This window comes from Strix aluco, chromosome 4 (assembly GCF_031877795.1).
Source record: "Strix aluco isolate bStrAlu1 chromosome 4, bStrAlu1.hap1, whole genome shotgun sequence".
NCBI lineage: Eukaryota > Metazoa > Chordata > Aves > Strigiformes > Strigidae > Strix > Strix aluco.
In genome coordinates, this window is record NC_133934.1 from 82,308,540 (window position 1) to 82,329,851 (window position 21,312).

Consider the following 21,312-nt stretch of genomic DNA (forward strand, 5'->3'; position numbering starts at 1 on the left):
CCTGCTGCTGAACTGTTTTAATAAAGAAGAGTCAGAAGCTTTCCTCTGTTTCACAAACGTATTCTTGCAGCTAACCCAATGTGGTTTTTTCTCAGCATGCCTAGTGGTTTTGAGGTTTTTGGGGGGTTTTAAATGGAACTTTAGTTTTCCTTGGACTTTCTTTGAAGCTGTCTGTTTCTGTGTGGAATTTGAATTCAGAATAATTTCTCCCCTTAATGCAGGTTGCAGTACTACTTACTGCCTTTAACAAACAACTGCAGCATATTTACATAGTTTTTTTTATTTCTCTTGTTTTAGGTCTTAAGCATCCAAGTGAAGTGTTACCATGAAATCATCACAATAGGTTACAGAGTCTACCACTCGTATGATTTACCATGGTTTAGATCCCTCAGCTGGTGAGTAGCAAGCAAGAACATCAATAAGTGGGGATGTTAAACTTAAATCTTCATGTTCTTCTTATCCTGTCATGGTGAAACGATAGCTTTGTAGGTCATGTGCAGACATAAAACTTGACATCTGCCTCTAACACGGGACTCTGGAGTTGTCTTCCACCTGTGAACTTGGACAACACAGTTGACCTTTTACTATTTCAGTTTTTTTCCTTGTTATAAATAATACATTTAATATGTAATACTATGTTATATTTAATATCTAATAAAATAATATGCACACATATATGTATGCATGCATATATGCTTTAAGTCAGAATTGAGTATGTGTAAGCTATTTAAAAGTGTGCATAGCCAAATAATCACCTGATATGTGTTACCTGAACTGCTTCAATTTTTTTTTTTTGGCTGTTAACCTTGCACAAGAAATAAATAGAATAGGTACCTTAAAGGTAGAGAATTAAAATAATTTCTTGACACATGTAGGGAATTAAAATAATAACATACAAGTTTTAAATCCTTTCCAATCATGCACTTAATCACAGGAGTTCATAAATATAGTGTTGGGGGATCTTCTGAAAGCCAAAAGATGAGATTAATTTTTCTGTCAAATCCCAGATACTTGTGACAATGTTCAGCTTATATAGGGATGGATAGAACTGGGGAAATCACTCTTCTGAGTTCTGGGAGGAAAACTAAAGGCTTTTGATTAGGGTCAGCATTATGGGAAGGTGTTGGGCACAAGTAGTCTCTGAGGTGCTTAAGGACATAATTCTTCAGACGTGACCTATGTTGTGTTGTTTGGGTTTTGTGTTGGGTTTATTTTTTGAAGGAATTGACATATTTAGGTTATTCCCTGTTTCTTGTCACATTGCTTCTTCACTTCTAGAAGCAACTTTACTGTGTATTGTGGTGGATTCCTGCTGTCGGCTCTTCTGTAAATGCTAATCAGTTCCGCTGTGGTCACTCCTGGATTATCCAGGGGACTGATCTATTGTCTGCTTTACTCCATGGCTTCTAGATCTACAGCTAGAGCAGTGTCACACATGAATGATTCTGCAGTCTTGCCAAAATTTTTAGAGTAGGAGATGTGCACTCTACCACTCAGTCTACTTTGGCAGCTGACCACCATCACTTTTGGCTTATTTAAAGATGTGAAGCCTTGCAAAGTGAGCGTTAACATCTACTAGGGGGATGAGAATGAGTATTGATTGCTCTGAGACTATCTGGAGATCCAGTCTTGAATCACAACTTTTTATCTTCTGTGGCTGACTTTGGTAATAAGCCAGAGTACGTTGCCTAGAGAGGTGCATCTCTTAGTGGGTTTGGATTTGCTGTTTATTGGTTTGTGTTGAGTGCTGCTGTAGCATTTGAGGATCCCATTATGACTTAGCTCTGTAAAGTTGAGTAACTGAACTTGTTTGAAAACCTGTGACAGGATTCCTTGTGTACTGACTGAAAGGAATTTCTTTGAAGATGCTGCAAAAAGAGATGGCTGAAGGTGACATTTCACCTCAGTTGAACTTTGGGTGTCGACATACTCCCACAAAATTGTTCTGAAAAAGTTGTAGTAATAGCTGCATTTACTAGTTAGTTGATGGATTTAACCCTATAAGATTATTACTCAGTCAAGGAAGCTGAAAAGAAAAGTGCATGGTGGAGTGAAGCAGGAGATGTGGCAGTAACTCTTTCAGATGAGAATCTTCCAGCCAGATGGCAAAAGTATAGTCACATTCAGATCTTCAAGCCCCATGTCAGATTCACTGTCCTATAACCTCAGAGGATTCGTTATGCAAGTATCTTTTCTCCTGTTTGTAAGGCAGAAATCACACCTCACCCATATTAGGATACAGGAAAAGCATATGCAGAATTGCTTGTGTCGATATTAATGATAGCAGTTACTTGTTCTATACTTTAAGAAGATCTGAAAAGGACTTGCATAGGTGTGGAGTATTCAATACCGTAGTTAAGTATGAAATGAATTTTCCAACTGTGTTTGTTTTTCTAGTGCAGTTGCTTTAGAAATAAATTACAAAAATTGGCTTGTCAGAGGAGACACTGATCCAGAAGTGTAAGACTGGATTTATACTGGAATTTTATTTTTGTCACATGTCTTTTCTACCCTTCTGGTTTTCTGTGTGGTGTTTTTTGTTGTGTTTTTTTGTTTGTTTTTAAGAATGACACTGAAATATATATATATTATCTTGCTAAAATAACTGCTAGCTGGTTTATGTTGTAGGTACTTTTTGCTGTGCGTGAACTACTTCTTTTATGGAGAGACTGTAGCTGATTACTTTGCTACGTTTGTTCAGAGAAGAGAACAGCTTCAATTTCTAATACGTTACCACAGGTTTATATCTTTTGCACTCTATTTAACAGGTAAGTGTAGGAAATTGCAAAAATGAAAGAGCTTTGTGCTGCATTTATTTCTGTGCTTATTTTTTTAAAAAAATAATTGCTCCCCAGCTTTACGCACTTTCATTTTCTTTTTCCTCTTGATCATAGAATCACAGAATGGTTTGGGTTGGAAGAGACCTTAAAGACCATCCAGTTCCACCCCCCTGCCACAGGCAGGGACACCTTCCACTAGACCAGGTTGCCCAAAGCCCCGTCCAACCTGGCCTTGAACCCTTCCAGGGAGGGGGCAGCCACAGCTTCTCTGGGCAACCTGTGCCAGTGTCTCACCACCCTCACAGGGAGGAATTTCTTCCTTAGATCTCATCTAAATCTCCCCTTTTTCAGTTTAAAACCGTTACCCCTCGTCCTATCCCTACACCCCTGATCAAGAGTCCCTCCCCACCTTTCCTGTAGCCCCTTTCAGTACTGGGAGGCCACTCTAAGGTCTCCCCGGAGCCTTTTCTTCTCCAGCTGAACCCCCCCAACTCTCTCAGTCTGTCCTCACGGGGAGGGGGGGGTTGCTCCAGCCCCTTGACCATCTTCATGGCCTCCTCTGGCCCTGCTCAAGCAGGTCTGTGTCCTTCTCATGTTGGTGCCCCCAGAGCTGGATACAGCACTGCAGGGGGGTCTCACGACAGTAGAGTAGAAGGGGAGAATCCCCTCCCTCGACCTGCTGGTCACGCTTCTCTGATGCAGCCGAAGGCTGTGAGCGCACGTTGCTGGCTCACAGTCAGTTTTCCACTCACTACGACTCCTAAGTCTTTCTCCTTGGGGCTGCTCTCCATCCACTCCTTGCCCAGCCTGTATCTGTGTTTGGGATTGCCCCAACCCATGGGCCGAACCTTGCACTTGGCCTTGTTGAACTCCATGAGGTTTGCCCAGCCCCACATCTCCAGCCTGTCCAGGTCCCTCTGGTTGGCACATCCCTTCCCTCCAGCGTGTCCCCACACCGCACAGCTTGGTGCCGTCAGTGAACTTGCTGAAGGTGCCTCAATCCCACTGTCCATGTCCCCAACACAAATGTTAAACAGCACCGGTCCCAACCCTGACCCCTGAGGATGCCACTCCTCTCTGTTTTCAAGGTGTTCAAGGAAACTAGGTGTTCGGAGTTCCATTTTTTCCTGTGAAAAGATGAATATAAATTTTGCGTTCGCTGAGAAGAAAGCAGCTTAAACAAGTAGATGACCTTAAAGTTGAGCTAATAGCAATCGAGGAGTTGGCATGAAGTAATTTTGATCGCTGAAGAGCTGGGTCTTAGCACCTGGATACGTGAACAATGTTTTGGCGGTCTGTGGAGCTGACTTACTTGTATATTTAATTGCTCTGCTGGGTTGAGCTTTATTTTGCAAATGTTCTGCTAGGTCTGCAGCAATAAGATTTACCAATATATTTTAAACTGGTTATTCCAAATGCCTGAGGCTTTATTTTGTTTGCAAGATACTCAGATGCTTGCCTTATGGCAGTCTTGTGGTGTATTGCTTTGTGAACATGTAAATATAGTCCACAGTGTTTTCAGCAATGCAATTAATATTACTTTAGCCTAAAATTAAATCAACTGAAGATTCAGATTGGCCTAAGGGACAGGAGACTGCTATGCTACAATTACTTGTAAAACATATTAAGAAACCTGACCTTTATGATGAACTGTCAATCTACCTACTGTTAATTTTTTTTAAAACCAGATAAAATTTTTGCTCAGTGCTTAGTTCACAAACTTGAAACCAGCTTTGCAGGACTTGACCTTTTTCAGTTGGCTTTGGCTTGAGGAGACTAACTTAACTAATGCCTCGATACTGCTGAAGGGCGGTGAGGGGAGAGATGAGACAAGCTAGTCATGAGCAAAAGCAGGAGGCAGGGCATAGCAGAGCCCCTTGGCGGCAGTCCATTAGCATTGGGGGGTCACTGGGGGGCTGTCCCCAGGGTTAAGGGTCTTTTGGGGCCCTCTGATCCCTCCTGGCACAGAAGGTCGCCCTAGGGCAGAAGCGGTGCCCTGTTAGGCACCCGGAATGTTTCTTTTCAGGCAGTGGAATTCTCCAGTGCCTGCACTTCACGCTTGTGTTGTATGCAGCCTTATGCCTGTCTGGGGAAAGGGGCAAGCTCATCTTTTTCTTTCAATTATTTCTGTTAATTATTCAAAACCAGCTTGTTGACACAGTTTTTGAAGGTGATAGTCTCCTTCCTCAAAATTAATGTCTATGATGGGACCTTTTAAGTAATGAAATGGATGCTCTTTACTGATGTTAACTAAATCTTGTGCTCTAATGAGAACAATTCTATATGTATGCTTAACTGAATGCAAGAAAATGCTCCTAGCAACAGAGAGATTAAAAGCTGCTTCAAGGGAAGAGGTATATCACAGTTCATTGTAATTAAATGTGAGATGGTACAAACTACACCTGCTTTGTTTTACAGGCTTCTGCATGTTTGTTTTGAGTTTAGTGAAGAAACATTATCGTCTGCAGTTTTACATGGTGTGTATTACCCACTTTGCTGTGGTCACTCACGTTGTGAATGATGCTAGAAACAGTCATGTCCCTGAGTTCATAAAATAGCTTAGAAAAGGGGTGTGGACTATGTGCTTAAACTGACAGTAAAATAAAATCAAGTGGTGTTGGGCTGTTTGATATCTGATTGCCTTGCAGCTGATTATTATTATTATTATTAATTATTAAATCATGGGATGTGGCCTCTATGTCAGTAGAGGCTGTCATTGGTGAGGCCTTGTGATTCAGTGTGATACATTTCCCTTCGTGATAGGCTGATACAAAAGAGATCACTGGAGAAAGGGCTGTGCATCTCCCTCCCAGGTCGGAAGCTAAATAGTTCAGCAGAATGTGGGAAGTGGTTCTTGTGACTCAAGTGTTACTTTGCAGAGTCCCCGCTGAAGCACTATGAATGGAACTTGATCTTAACCCTTATGTGGGAGATTTATTCTGTGATGTTTAACAACAGTTCTGGTCTTCGGCTCTGCTGTGCCTCAGTAGGTCATTAACTTGTTAAAAGAAACCAGTGTACTCATATCTTGTATTTGTCTACCTAATAAACAGCATAGTAGCTAATCAAGAATATGAACCTTTTTCTTATATGTATCTCATAGGTCAGAAACTAATTTTGTAACATCACAGGTAAAAAATAAAAAAACTACCGAAACCCAAACCAAAACAAACCCCCAAAACCCCACTGAACGCCCCCACTTCTATATAGGAATGATTAGCAGCAACAATAAAATAGTAATGCAGTACAGCTCCTGTCTTTAAAGAACTTGAGCAGTCAGGGCATTGTACAAGCTTAAAGATTTCCTAAAGCACCAGGGATGCAGTTAACCCCTCTGTTTCTACACAGGTTTAGGTAGCACTTTACCATTGAGGATCCCTAATTCTAGACTAGGACTTAGCTGAGCCCTGTATGAGCATGTAAAAAAAATCTTTTACTCCAAAAAATTTACCCTGTTTGTGGGAGAACTTGCCTGACAAGGAGACACAGCTTTTCTAGGAGAGGTGGTCTTTGCCTTCTAATCCACAAAGAGTCCTCATCTGCAGATTGACACAAAGTAAATGTATTAATTTGCCTTTTTTTTTTTTTTTTCTTTTTCCTCTTCTGGAAAGAAGGCAGAAAAAATTTGGTGTCAGTCATATGATTTGGTGCCTGCCATTACATTAAGGTGTGACTACCTAAGAATTGCAGTAAAACAGGGAAGCCATGTATCCCCTGTGTGGCAACACAGTGTTTGGACAGACAAAGAGAGTAGTAATTTGGTTTTAGGTGGTGGTTCAGTATCACTATACAAATACTAAAAAGTTTGCTGCAGAGATGCTTTAACTAAGCAGCAGGTAATATTTTCAGAAACCTTTAGCCAGTTCTTGCACCCTCCCCTTTCAGCCTTCCTGAGTTGTCTTAACTGGAAGTAGATGCTGGCTGCCCCAGGAAAACACATGTGATAAGAGAATTAAAAAAGTAGGACATTCCAAATGTTAAACTGCCCAGGCGTTTAGAGTGCTTAAATTTGGTGTTTCATGGAAAAATGAGTTCTTGCTTTAAAAGTTTTTTGAAAATAAGATCTTTTGTAGAATCTTTATTGGTAAACTGTTTGGAAACCACATTACTGTACACTGGCGCTACAGAATAAACACCAATTATGTACTGTAATACTGAGGAAGATGACTGTTTAGATGACCATGCACCTAAAAATTAACACTTTGTTTTCGCTAATCCTGAGAATTTTCACGTTTCATAAGAGGACTGGTATTCTGTTATGAGATATCCACATATGTGTAACATGACTCTTTCATGAGTAGTTCATTGCCATTTTATTGTTACAGTTCTAACTGTCTGTTATATGTATATACAGAATATCACATTGCTCACATTCCTTTGCTGCTTTCATGCTGAAGGTGTATGTCTTATTAAATCAGATGTTAAACTGCACATTAAAAAATTCTGGGTGGAGGTAAGTGATGGGGAAACCTGTTAAAGTTTCAGTACTCGTTTCAGAAAGCCAGCTAACTTGTGATATACTGTATGCACACATCTCTCGCATTATCACTAGAACTGGTGTTTCCTGCGAGCTCCTAAGTAGCTCCTCAAGCTGACATACCAGTATTTATCAAGGTGTATGGGTCAGTGTTTTCACTAACTGTTGTGTTGTTGCATTGTTAACAGTTCGCATGGACTCATGTCACTTTGCTGATCACTGTAACTCAATCTCATCTTGTCATCCAAAATCTCTTTGAAGGCATGATCTGGTAAGGGGACAGTAATAAACTGATTTGTAACTATTGCATTGAAAGGTTGGTTCTTTTACGCAGATCTGATTAGGGAATAATTGTGGGAACAGTTAAAGCAGCACAAATTAAAGGAGCATTACTGTCTAGTTGGGAGTTGGAGGGATTGGGAGAGATGAGGTACAGCATACAGGAGAGGAAGCAGAAACCTCTTTAACTAGATTGGGAGCCACAAGTATGATAATTTTGAACAACCACTTCATTTACTTGCAAGGAATAGGATTGCTTGCATGCTTGGTGAAATAGTTTCCATAGCATTTTGCTGAATAGATGAATATCCAGTGATTCTTTCTTAATTACTTGGGAGCTTCAGGTTGCTCAGAGCTATTGAAGTTGGACCATTTAATTTGAAATCCCCAATCTGGCCACCTTCCTTGCCACCTTCCCTGCCCAGATACATTCAGATTACTTAAAATTTATTAAGAGTTTAAGTCTTGGTTATTGTTGGGTCATCTTAATGCCCTATTTCCAGCGATATATTAAATTATGATTATGCAGTTAAAATTGATTACTTAAAACCGCTCCTCAAAGAGAGGGTGTGTTTTCCCACCCCCCACTTCTTTAGGGACAGAGTAAATGACAAGTTGAGAAAGAAGGAAGAAGCACATAGAAGATGATTGTGTTCTTCCAAGGACACAATACTGCACGTTCTCCTTTTTCTTTTCCTGATATATATATATATATATATATATATATATATACAACAGATTACTGCAGAAAAGACGTGCTTATAGTTAGAAAGAAAACCCAAAGCCTTTGATAAAGTTTGTATAAAATTCTTTTCATAGTGATCATGTTCATGTGCCAAAAAATGAACCTAGTTGCCTTGTTAGCCTTATTATAAGTTATTCCTTATTTCCACTGGTGCTAGGCAATTTGGCAGATGGTCACAAAATCAGATTTTTAGTTTATTAATGCATCCCTGCTTTGAAAAGGGAAAAAAATAAGAGGTTAGCAGGCTGAAGTAACAAATTCAGATGCTGTCTGCATGCAAACTTAGAAAGCTAACACAGGCTGCTCCAAACTGACAAGAGGGGGAAAAAAACCCGTTCTTTTTTTAAATTTAGGTATCATTAAACTTTTACAAGGAATTTGCTTGCTTTGATGTTACCAATAACATTAACATGTTTATATCTGTTGATTTCCTCTTAACTGTGGTACCAGTCTTTAAGCCTGATAGGAAAAAGCCAGCCTGTTCACATTTGAAGCTCACGCACCAAAATCCTATCTTAACTTGAACTAACATGGATCTGTAATGGTCTTGATCGGCTGAAGACTAAAACCAGTATAGCTAAATATGCTGCTCATGGGAGAACTAGGTGAACGTGTTATGAAATATAATTCCTTCTACATACTACAGAAAATTCCCAGAAAGAAATGCTGCTGTTTCAGTTTCTGCCCTGTGTTTAGCTTCGGGCAGCTTTTCTCTTTTTTCTATGAAACTTTTAATGTCTTTCTTTAGGTTTTTGGTTCCAATTTCAAGTGTTATCTGCAATGATATTACCGCTTACATTTTTGGATTCTTCTTTGGCAGAACTCCATTAATTAAGGTATGTACTTAGGCACTTCCTCACTAACAAGCTTTTACAATTTATAGCATTTTTGATACTTGTTCAAAAATGTGTTCATGGAAAAAATACTTCCCGCTCTACTGCATGATCCACATCTTTGCTAAAAAACAAATTGACTGTCCTGTTTCTGAAGATTTGTAAGTGGAAGTTGGACTTACTGTGAATGTAATATTGATGTTATAGTATAATACAGTTTGAGCCTATTGCATCATAATTTATAATCTCTTCCTTTCTGATTTCGTATGCAGGTTTAACTGCGTGTTTACTGTACAGAAACTGTAATTTGAAATAAGCTGCTGGGTCATATATATCTATCTCATTGACGTAGCACTGAGAAGGCTCAAGCAGTAATCTTCCTGTTCTGGTAGAATATGCAAGACCCCACGTAAACGACAAAAAAGAAAGCCATGTATTATTGTTTTAGATGATGCTGTCATGTTAACTTTTGGTTATTCAGTTGGTTCTGATATTAAACTGCTCCTAAATTGAAAAATGTGATAGAAGTTGATGAAGAAAATAGCTTGCTATGCTGGTCTCTCTAGCCCTGCAGTTATTTGCTGTATTAGTTTACCTTCTTACATACAGACTGGCAGAGTCTCCCCAGGAGTGTCTCTAGCAGTGGTTGTCATAACACCCAGGCACTTCCCCTCCTTGCCTGGGACAGGCCCTAGCAACGGTCTTCTAGATATCAAGTTCAGCTGCTGACATTCAGTATTTCACACATAACCTTTGAAAAATCAAGTAGGAGCTTAATTTTCACAAACAAGATCCAGAAATAGAGTTAAAAAGGGCTCAATGATGCAACTGATGAGGCTAACGGAATCTCTTTTGTGCCTAGCTGTCTCCCAAGAAGACCTGGGAAGGGTTCATTGGAGGCTTCTTTTCCACAGTTGTATTTGGATTTATTGTAAGTAACCGCCAGACTTTCCTTATATAGGTTCAGTCTTCCATGTCCTGGTTTTACTTGAAGTAAAATTACTCACAAATTTGGTCATCTCAAACTGCTGAAAGCCTAAGAGTTAGGTGTTCTTTTTGGCTAGAGAATTCTGACGATTCATAACCAGCTGGAAAGGCTGGGCAAGGCTTGCACTTCTCCTGAATAGGTTATATTGACTATTTTTGCCATTACTGTTACTACATCTGGAATTGGCTTATCTGTTAGTTGCATCCCTATTTTGAAACTGAAGTTTATCGATAGCATTATGTATGCTTTGTAAAGTAGTACTTTTGTATTACGTACTTCATGATGACATTTCTCCTGGGAAGTAGTTTGAACTGACGATGTGCATAGAAGGTAACAACACCATACACTAACTGTTCTAATAAGTAATTTATCACCGAGATCAGCAGAACTCATAACAGCCAAACTTGGTAGAAGCAATAGTTCAAGTTTTAATGGAGAAGTGAACTGCAGAGAAGTGATGAGTGGCTAACATTTTGGGATTTTATAATGCAGAAACGTCCAGTAGATATGAATCTGAGAGAGATGAAAAGGAAAAAAAGTTGGGAAATCATCACTAAGTGCAGTGAACGTCCACATCTGTCTGCGTTGTTGAGGCATTCTCCAACTTAAACAGGCTAATTTTACTCTATTCAGGGTCTCTTTGTTATTAAAAAGATTTTCGTTATCCTCAGCTTGCGATGACAAAACCATCCATTGCAGTATGATTTTTGACTGTAACAACAAATGCCTATTTCAGGAGTCCTTGTTTTTGCTTTTCAGTTTTCCTATTTTTTGGCTCAACATCAGTACTTTGTCTGCCCTGTGGAATATAACAGTGAAACCAACAGATTTGTGACAGAGTGTGAACCTTCAGAGCTCTTTCAGATGAAGAAGTACTCTGTGCCACCATTGCTTCAGACTGTGTTGGGATGGGTAAGGGAGAAACCAAGGCTTTGGTTAAAACTGAAATCGTACTTCCCAGATTGAATGGTTTTCTAAACCTTTTCAGAAAGGTGTCTGTATGCTGGTAAGGCTTGAAGGGTAAGAACTGATTGATACCATGAGCCTCTCGGTTGGTCAGATGGGGGAGGTGGCCACCCAAGCAGAATTGAAATGTGTTGCTGGAGTCACCAGAGGAAACCTGCCTGTGTTCTTGTAGCCTGTAATTCTCTTTGTGCTGCAAATGGATGTCACTAAAGGTCACTAAAGCATTTTGCAGACAAACTTGGTTTTGAAGAGCAACCTTTAAATTTTTGTGGAAAGGGGACGAAGGCTTGTTATGGCCTGAATTAGTGGCAAGCTTAAGTAATCTCGTAGAACTCCTTTCCATCTGTTTTCAGCTAGTGTGTAACTGCTGTTAGGGTTGGACTTGTACTTTCTTCACCACATAGCATCTTGTGTCTTAGTACCATTCCTTCCGTGCTGAGTGAAAAAGGAGTAACAGGAATAGTTCCATGTGATGTAGTCACCAACCCCTTTCCTCACACCCAGCCTGCAAATTCTTTTGAGAGAGCTGTTGTATCTTTACCTGTCAGGAAATAGGTTGTCAATTATCCTACTGTACAAAGCAGTGCTTCCAAAGGGCTCCAGAGGCATTCCAAAAGGAAGAGAATATTGAATAGAAACGAAGCAGTCTGTTGTTATCTTTCCTTTAGGGCAAAGAGGAGGTGACTGGGCTGAAGGCAGTGCAGAGCACTAGCGAAAGCAGTGGTCTTTTACACCCAAGTAGCCACAGGTACACTGAAGGAGAAAAGTTAATGTGGTTACTAGAAGAAAACACAAACTGGAAACTGTAGCAACCAAACCTAAGACTAAAAGTAATGGCTCCAGTTGATACTTAGAAAAGCAAGTTTACATCTAGAAGGAGCTCTGATATTTTCATACCAAATTAAAGTGCTGTTGCTTCAGGGTCTGTGGGGTTGACTGCAAATTTAATAAGGATTTTTCTGCACAAAAACATAATGTGGACTGAGCAGAGAGAAATCTTACTGTGTCCAGCTATATTGTGTATTTTGGTAAAGGTCAAGAAGATGGGAACACCTGGTTCTGTGCCAGTCTAAGAGAGAGCTATTGGTTAACCCTAAAAAGAGATGGTAGTTCCACATGCACTTCTGGAGTACTTCTGCCAGGCTCTAACAAGCCTTTTGAGGAGACAATTAGTTTTAGCACTCTTTGTGGAAAGTCAAATTGAATCTACTTGTTTGGGCAACAACTTGTTTTTGTTCTCCCTCTGTTACGCAATTCCTGATGTACTCTCTTGGCAATATGACCAGCTGTTGCCTGTGGAAGACACTTTGCTTGGTGTCAAAACATGCGCAGCCTTGTGTTTTCCCAACAAAATTGACTTAAGAATTCCAACTCATAAACTTTTCTGTTTGACCAACTGAATAGTTTAGCCTAAAAGAAAGATGTCTTAAGATAACTGCACAAAGTAGTCGGGAAGTTAATTGGTGTTGGTCAGCTGTGATGCAACTCAGAAACACAAGGTACAGGATTTTTCAGCTACAGATGGTGTTTATCAAGACTTGCCAGGTGAGGAGTGCTCTGCTCTCAGGGATGAGGTCAGCATGGCGTTCCCTCAAAGGCTGGAGCTTGTACCACTGACTTGAAAGTGCTCAAAACTAAGTTATAAAATAAACCCCCAAAACAACCCCAAAACCAGAGAACCTAAACAAAGCAAAAAAACACAATAAAAAAAAAAAACCAAAACCAAAAACAACCCCAAAACACTCCAACGAACCAAAACCCCCCTTTTTTTTCTAATCTGTGTCAGGAAGGAAAACAGGTACCTGTTGCAAATGAAGTCTCTCTTATCTGTAAGAACTTGAACAGATCAAAACAAATGTCAAGTCTGTGAGCAGGTCAAGGGGAAGAATATCTGTTCAAATACAACCCAAAAAGTATTAATGGGGATAAACCTTCTATCTCCCATTATTGCTGTGTGTACACAAAGGTGACAGTATGGCAGACTAGTGCAAAATTCATATCTGTCTTGTGGGAGTGACAGTGAGTTGTGTGAAGGTGACAAGTTTGTGGAGAGCATTGGGCCACTTAACTGGAACAATAGGATTTGTGGAAAGCTCCTTTGTTTACAGAAAATGGAGCTGGAGAAGCAGAGCCAGGAAAAGACTAGAGTCCCATCATACATTATGGAATTAGTAGTTATATTCCTTATGATCAGCTAAGGGATTTGCTGAAAACCACATCATTTGTTAAAGTTAACTGCTCTAGCAACCCTGATGCTTCATCCTGTTCACATGACCAGACCTTTCAGCAGCTTTCTACTTTTCCTTTCTTTACTGTATTACTTTGTGTCAGGAAAACTGGAGTTTTGTGGAAATTTGCTCTGTAACAGCCCTATTTTAAAATATTTAAGCTTAAAATGCCTACAGTCAAACATATTGAAATACAGTGCTAATTATTTTTCTTGTAGGAAACTGTGAATATGTACCCATTTCAGATGCACAGCATTGCACTGTCAACATTTGCCTCATTAATTGGGCCATTTGGAGGATTCTTCGCCAGTGGATTTAAAAGAGCTTTCAAAATCAAGGTGTGTCATGACTCCTGTAATCCAATTTTGTTTTGGTTTTCTCTTTGAATTAGATAAATTGGTGGGTTTGGGTTTTTTTTTTTAAATCGCTCATTGTAGTACCTAGTGTTTCTACTAAGGTGTGATGGTGTTTAAGCTGTTTTTTTAGCCTCAGCAGCAGTCGTTGGTTTTATCAGATATATGTATGTGTTATTCTTAAAACTTTGTGTAATCAACATGTGACTGTAGTGTTGGAAATCTAAGGGTAATTTGATTCCATATTTTGGTTGATAATTACTCTTCCAAGTCATGTTGCGGAAGTGGTTTAGACCAGCAGGTTGGGAGATGATATACTTGATGTGAAAGGCAATCTGCGGGTGCCTGAGAAGCCCCGACAGTGGTTTGCCCTTCAGGTAGTGGCTGGCTGTGTTTTACCAGGAGCATTTGTGTCACGCGCAGGTGCCGAGTGTCAGGTTTGCCAAAGCAGGAGGTGTCTGGCTGCCTGTGCCAGTACAGTGCTGCCTTGTAACGAGAGCGTCCTTGGCGAACGATGTGACGTGCTAACCGCCATTTGTTGCAAGGTGTGCACTGTCGCTTGTGGCAGTGTTGTCCCTGGCTGGTATTAAGTGACAGCAGGAGCGTGGGAAGAGGGCAAGCCCCACATTTTCTCCTGACCTTCTTGATGTCTTGGTAGGACTGCTGTAATTCTTATCCTGTTGCTTGTTCTTGTTCCCTGTGTCCACCAGTTTTGGCATGTGCTTTGCACAGAAGCATACAAACCTCTCTCTCTGTGCTGAGCTCCCATACACATCCTTGTACTTACCCCTCTTCCTCCTCCTCCTTCTTCTTCGCCGGCCCGAGCAGCTTGTCCGGCGCTTTGCTCGTCACAGCCTCCTGTGCTGTTGTACCTGCACATCCAGGTAGCAAAAGACTGTATGAAGAAGGGCTTTTGGGAGGGGAAAATATGCTTCTGGAAAGCGGCGCTTATTCTTAAAGTAGAACATTAAACAGTAGGTATTTTTTCTTTTAATACTTCTGGGCCCCAAGGTGGTGACTGAAGGGCTGTTGGGAAGACAGGGATATTGTGGAGTTGTTACTGAAGGCAGTGCGTAGGTAGGGTGGGACGCTCTGCTCCTGCCCAGCACTGGAGGGCAGCTGGAGTGGCACCACAACAGGACTGGTTTAACTTGCTAGTTGCATGACTAAGGCCAGGGCTTTCACCCAGCGATTACACGACTGAGCGTGGATGACAAAAAGGAGAGATGAGGGTAGTTTGACTGATAAAGCTGTTCTACAGGGAAGATCGGGTAACACAAAGGTAGTGTATCAAGCTTTGTTTGCATCAGGAATTTTTTAAGTAGTGATAATGTTTTCACTACTTTTTTTTTTTTGATTGTGTTAAATATATTTATATTGTATGCACACATTATGGTTTTTAACTATGGTTACCAAAATCCCAGTGATAAAAGTGGCAGGTGAATGGGCAGTGCGACTTGCAAAGCCGGTGTTAGTGGACAGAGTCCTTGGGTTACTGCTTCTCTTGTAGCAAATATATATTCCCTGGTAACAAGTGCTTCAGCTTCAGATAAAGCAATAAAAGTATTAAAGAGGAGAATTAGATTCTGCAGAGGCAAGAAACTACAGCCATTAGTTTAAGAGGCTTGCTACAAAATCAAGGATGTATAGGCACGCAAGTGTGCTCAGTACTGGCAAACCTGCACCTGACCTACTGCTGTCCTCTTGTGTGATACTGTGGACAAGTTGCTTCATCTCTTCTCTTTCTTCTCACCCCTTGACTCACCTTTGCAGTTAAAAACTCCTTTAGCAAAGGAGGCTCTTGCTAACTTTGGGCTCAGTGCAATGAAACTGTAGCTTAATTGCAGCCTTAATGTGCTGCCGTCAAGCACATCGTGGTGTGTTTCACTGGAATCACTGACCATGATGATTTTTTTGTTGTTTTTTTTTTGTTTTTTCCCCCCCTGTCCTTCACACCCAAAAGGATTTCGCAGACACCATCCCTGGGCATGGTGGGATAATGGATCGCTTTGATTGTCAGTACCTGATGGCCACATTTGTTCATGTCTATATCACCAGTTTCATAAGGTATGGGCTTTTTACAATATAACCACTTAAGCTTGCCTAGGAGCTGTAACACAGTTACTTCATATGAGTTATGCTTAGCACTGTTAGCACAGCAGAGATTGCAGGTTTCTAACTCTGATTGATGCAGTGATTTCCAATACAGAACTATTAAGAAAACATATGTCACTGCCCAGGATTTGTGTCAGGTTCAAGCTATGCCTTAATGTTTCTGTGACTGCTGTTAAAGGTAACCTGTGTAGCCTAAATACCAGAAGGTTTTGTGGAGCAGTCTCTTAGAAGTTTTACTAGAATTTACTGATTGCAGGCAGGTACAGGGATGGGGTTTGGGACAGTTGGGTTGCTGCTGCATCTTCTTTCCCCCTGTGGTTCCTGAAGAGCCTGTAGGTTGCACGACTGTGGTTCTTCCTGTAAGTCTCAGTATTTCTCAGTCACTTGACTTGGGATTTTCTGTTTAAGATGAAAACACTGTGGTTAGAGAGAGGAGACAACTTCTTAAAAATACTGCTTGTCTTCCCTGAACCACACCAGCTTTCAGGAAGGAATCACATGAATGACAATTCTCCTACAGTCATTTTAGTTCCTGGGGGGGGGGGGATCAAGAGGCTGTAGGTGTACAAACTGGTACATGCCCTTAGTTTTATAAATGCGTATGGCTAAATACTTATTAGATACCTAATCAGCAACAGATTCTTTGCCTCGTATTCAGTCCATCTTAGAAGTAGACCGTAAATAAGTGACTAGCTAAAAATGAGGCTGTTATTTAGAAAAGCTTGGTTTAATTTGCGCTTTTTCTTTACTGACTTGTCCAACTTTCCATTTAGTTCAATAGTACGCAGTTTATCTGACAACAGATACTAAACTAAAAAGGATCTGTTGGTGACAAATATTGATTACAGTGATTAGGGATGAATCGGTGAATCTTATTTGTCATAAGCCTTAATATCCCCATTTGACAGCAAATCACGAAATGCTTTTTAGTTTCTGTTCAGATTGAGCTAAGGAATATGCTTTGCCCGTAATGCTCGCCCATGCATCCTGAGGAGATAGACTGGGAAAAACCCATAACTCGGTGTCCCCAGAAAAGGGAAGGCATTGTTTGTGAAGCAAGAGGAAAATGGAAATCTGTTGAAAAGTTTTTTTTACAGCTGCTTCTCACAAAAAAAAAAAAATAAAAATTATTTTTTCATTGACAGGGGTCCAAATCCCAGCAAATTACTGAAACAGCTGTTGATACTTCAGCCTGAGCAACAACTAAGTGTGTATAAAACCCTGAAATCTCACCTCGTCGAAAAAGGGATCCTGCAGCCATCTCTGAGAGGGTAGTTTGTCAAAACAGAGGACTAGAAGAAACCTCCATTTACAAGAAGCCTGTGGAAAAGCATTGCAAATGTGCACATAGATAATAGCTAAAGGAAGAGGTGAATGTTTCCTGAAATAAATGTGAATGCTGTGACTCCCTATGAGGACACAGAAGAGCTCTTGCTCCTAAAATAATGAAAATACTTGCAAAGTGACAGTACACGTGCTGTATATTTTATTTCCTGAAGTGGATGGCAGCAGTCTTCCTTCAGCACCCAGCCTGACAGGCTTTGTATTAAAAAAAAAAAAAATAAAATTCACTGTTAGTTTTTAATGAGTTATTTAATATTGTATATTTTAGCAATACTTTTTTGGTCTCCAGTGGTTACTGAAGCGTAAACAGATGAGGCAGGCGGTCACTTTTATGTGCTGAAATTACAGCTGGCCAGAAAATACTTGTTAGGCCACTCAAAGAGGTACTTACAGCCTGCTGTATCAGACTACCTGTATTTACTAACCCACTATGAAGGTTAAACTTGGCTCTATTTTTAATTAAACAGCTTTCTTATGAAACTATTTCATGCTTTCAAGAGAAAAGTACCTTTACTGAAATATAGCTGGGCTGTTTGGGCTGTGGAGCTGCTATTTTTTTGGTTAATGTTACGGATTATAAACCAGCGTCTACATCCCAGGGTAGAGACTACGTGAGAAAATGGGATTCTCCAACCCAGTGAACAGACTGGGGAGAATCTGGAGTTTAAGCCCTTGGTTTCCATGGCCTGGTCAGTGTCTCAAGACAGTAATTCAAGCCTTATTCCTTGTGCCTCTAATTACTGCATAGAATGGGGGTATTTCCTTCTTTTTAAAAGCACTTTGAGGTCCTGAGTAAAAAGTGAAGTTTCACTGTTGTATTATTAATGTGTTACTCAGTGAAGGCAGAAACTTTTGTCTCATGAGTGTGCACAGTGCAAGACAGGATCCATGGTTCTTCTGCTGTGTGTTAGTATTTATTAAGAAGATCCTCAAGCAAGCTTGGGTAACCACATAGGTGTTTGAATGGAGAATTTTTATAGAAAACAGCTATTCTGTAGACTTATTGGGGCATAGGAGGAAAGCTGATGCTCTGTAATTCTCGATCCTAGCTGTTTTCTAACTTTTTTCACCATGTGACCTGTCTTGACGCAAATAAAAATATTTAATTTTTTTTTTGAAATGACAAAAATTATTCCTGTACAAACACAAAGCACAAATGCCAGTTTTCTTTTGGTATACTGTAACTTGATACAATTTAATTTTTCCAACGAATTGTAAATAAGTTTCTCCTGCAGTGAACATACCAATGCCACATCTCTGTGTGTGTATATATATATAAAATAGTAAAAGGTATATGTGTATATATATTAAAAGTGAATGTTTGAAATGGTTGGTGCTACTTGAGGATAAAACCATGGAGAAAATCACTAGGGTGGGTGATAAGCTGCATCTGTAAAATTCAGACTGCTCTTTGTTGCGTGCTGTGCAGCTGAGACCACCGTGCACCCTGTCTTGCACTTGAGCCAGGGTAGCTCGTGTACCCCTTGCGTATCGAAAAGCACCCCTGTACACAGCTAGGAAATTAGATCCAGGTCTAAAGTAATTCCTGTTGATGTTGGCTATTTGACAGAATGAAATGATGTCTGACCTGGAGATCACAGTACTGTATTGAAGGAACACTCCACCAGGTGAAAAATGTCGCCAGCTGCTTGCCCCTCAGTGCCTGTGTGACTTGGAGGGGACTGAATTTCAGCCCTTCCACCAGAAGCCTGAGGTTCAAAGGTACCACAGCCACACAGTGGGACACGTGGAAAGGTGCTTTAAAAAGAAGGGAAAAGGAGAGGGCGACCAAAGTAGCATACCCAGAAAACTAACTTTTAGATGAGGCTTTGGTTATGCACGGACTTTGGTAGATGCTTATGAAAAAACACAGCCATACTGGAGCTGGTATATCTTTATTCTGGGTATTTAAAAAAAAATAATTAAAAATTATACATAGAATATATATATAAAGGTAATTGTTACTTCAGAAACTTGAACTTTTTAGTGTAATTTTATAGCATGTATAATAAGGAAGTTAAAATATATTTTAGCATTTAATACAACAGAGCATTTGAAATGAATTTGCACAATAGAAAGTTCAACACTGCGATTCTGCTCTTCAATGTTAACACAAGAAGGGATCACTTGTGAACTCATCAATTTTCTGGGTAGAGTAATAGCTTCCTGCTGGCTTAGGCTTGGTGTAAATAAAGCCTGGCAGGACCTGTCACTTCACAGTGACAACTATGCTTGCTTACTGTGAAGTGTATTTACCCCTCTTGTTGCTTCTCTTAGTTCCAAGCATTGCAACATGATCAACAGGAAAGTTTAACTTTTTACACCAGTGATTCTTCTCACTTGCACTTTTGTTCCAAGTTGCTATAATTACCCGTTGAGCAAAAAAGAAATGTATATTATGTAAATATTGTAAATGGTATGAGCGTATAATGTCTGGTTTAGTTTGACTGTTTCAATCTTTCATTGAAAAAAAAAATGAAAATAAAACTGCGACAGAAATCCTCTTGTCTTGTATTTCCTATAGTATGTGCAGTGGGTGGATATGTCTTAACAAGAATTTATATTCCTTTATATTATTCTTTAAAGTTGTGTTCTTAATAACAAAGCCTGCTATTAATTTCCTACCTTTCACCCCTCAAGCTTTCAGGTTGTCCTTGACTGTTGCTGCAAGCAACTTGTACAATGTGCTTCACCTCCAAAGACGTGCAAACTTGTTGTCTTTTCCCAAAAGTGCTCCCTTCAGCATCGCGTGCTCTCCCCCCCGCGCAGACGGCGCACAGCATGCGATGCAGCATGGCTCCTGCAGCTACCTGGAGCTGACAGGATGGGAAAGCCACGCTTTCGTTGCCCTCTGCAGTCCCTTCCCTCTCTGTGGGAAGAAATCCTGCTGCCTGCGACCTCTGCAGCACATTGGAGGCCTGATCCTGCCTCTCTTGGCTCTCCCCGTAAGAGAGGTCGCAAGGGCAACCACTGGTCCCCCTCGCTTCCCCTCCAGGTCTCTGCAAAGAAATTGCAGAGAGGGGAGGGACCGGCCGCTCCAAGACTAAAGCTAAAGCTCTCACTCAGGGCGGACTCGGTGACTCCTCTTCCTGCCCTGCTGCCTTCTGCCTCTGGAAACACGAGTAACCTTGCAGTTTTCTTGGTGTCAGGTGTTGTAAAATTTTCTTGTTCTGGAAGCCTGCTTCCCGTTCGTTACTCCTGGTGCTGCTGGCACAGGTCTGCCAGCATTCACCGTGCGTGGCGATGGCGAGGCGGCAGTCTCTCCCCTGCTCTCCTCTCCCTTCCCTTTTCACTCTTGGATCCTAGGCCCTCCACCTCCTGCAGCCTCAGACAAGCTGGGTAACAAATGCATCTTGTTTTTAAATTATAAAAATGACTGTAACATCTGTTAAACACTCACCCTCAGCAAACCATGTCTGCATTGTGCACCTCCTTGGGCTTTAGAAAACTATGGTAGAAGCACAGAGGGAGCTGTCATAGAACCATAGCATCACAGGATGGTTTGGGTTGGAAGGGACCTTAAAGACCATCTAGTTCCAATCCCCCTGCCATGGGCAGGGACACCTTCCACTAGCCCAGGTTGCCCAAAGCCCCGTCCAACCTGGCCTTGAACCCTTCCAGGGAGGGGGCAGCCACAGCTTCTCTGGGCAACCTGTGCCAGGGCCTCACCACCCTCACAGGGAAGAATTTCTTCCTTAGATCTCATCTAAATCTGCCCTCTTTCAGTTTGCCCTCATCCTATCTCTACACCCCCTGTTCAAGAGTCCCTCCTCATCTTTCCTGTAGCCCCTTTCAGTACTGGAAGGCCGCTCTAAGGTCTCCCTGGAGCCTTCTCTTCTCCAGCTGAACACCCCCAACTCTCTCAGCCTGTCCTCACAGGGGAGACGCTCCAGCCCCCCCGAGCATCTTCGTGGCCTCCTCTGGCCCCGCTCGAGCAGGTCCGTGTCCTTCTCATGTTGGTGCCCCCAGGGCTGGACCCAGCACTGCAGGGGGATCTCACAAGAGCAGAGCAGAGGTGGAGAATCCCCTCCCTCAACCTGCTGGTCACACTTCTCTTGATGCAGCCCAGCACACGGGTGGCTTTCTGGGCTGCCAGCGCACATTGCTGGCTCACAGTCAGTTTTCCATCCACCAACACAATACCCCCAAGTCCTTCTCCTTGGGGCTGCTCTCAATCCACTCTTTGCCCAGCCTGTATTTGTGC

General features: G+C 41.2%; 1 protein-coding gene across 1 annotated transcript in view; it reads left to right on the forward strand.

Annotated features, from left to right (window-relative positions):
- The window catches only part of CDS1 (CDP-diacylglycerol synthase 1), a 36,160-nt gene extending 16,553 nt beyond the window's left edge, over positions 1-19,607 (forward strand). Inside the window, exons 4-13 of the mRNA XM_074823814.1 lie at positions 298-395; positions 2,629-2,768; positions 5,199-5,257; positions 7,446-7,528; positions 9,030-9,117; positions 9,977-10,045; positions 10,862-11,014; positions 13,515-13,634; positions 15,613-15,716; positions 16,910-19,607. Coding sequence (XP_074679915.1) covers positions 298-395; positions 2,629-2,768; positions 5,199-5,257; positions 7,446-7,528; positions 9,030-9,117; positions 9,977-10,045; positions 10,862-11,014; positions 13,515-13,634; positions 15,613-15,716; positions 16,910-17,039 — 1,044 coding nt within the window. The 3' untranslated portion in view covers positions 17,040-19,607. The remainder of the gene's footprint in view (positions 1-297; positions 396-2,628; positions 2,769-5,198; positions 5,258-7,445; positions 7,529-9,029; positions 9,118-9,976; positions 10,046-10,861; positions 11,015-13,514; positions 13,635-15,612; positions 15,717-16,909) is intronic.
- The last annotated feature ends 1,705 nt before the right edge of the window (positions 19,608-21,312 follow it).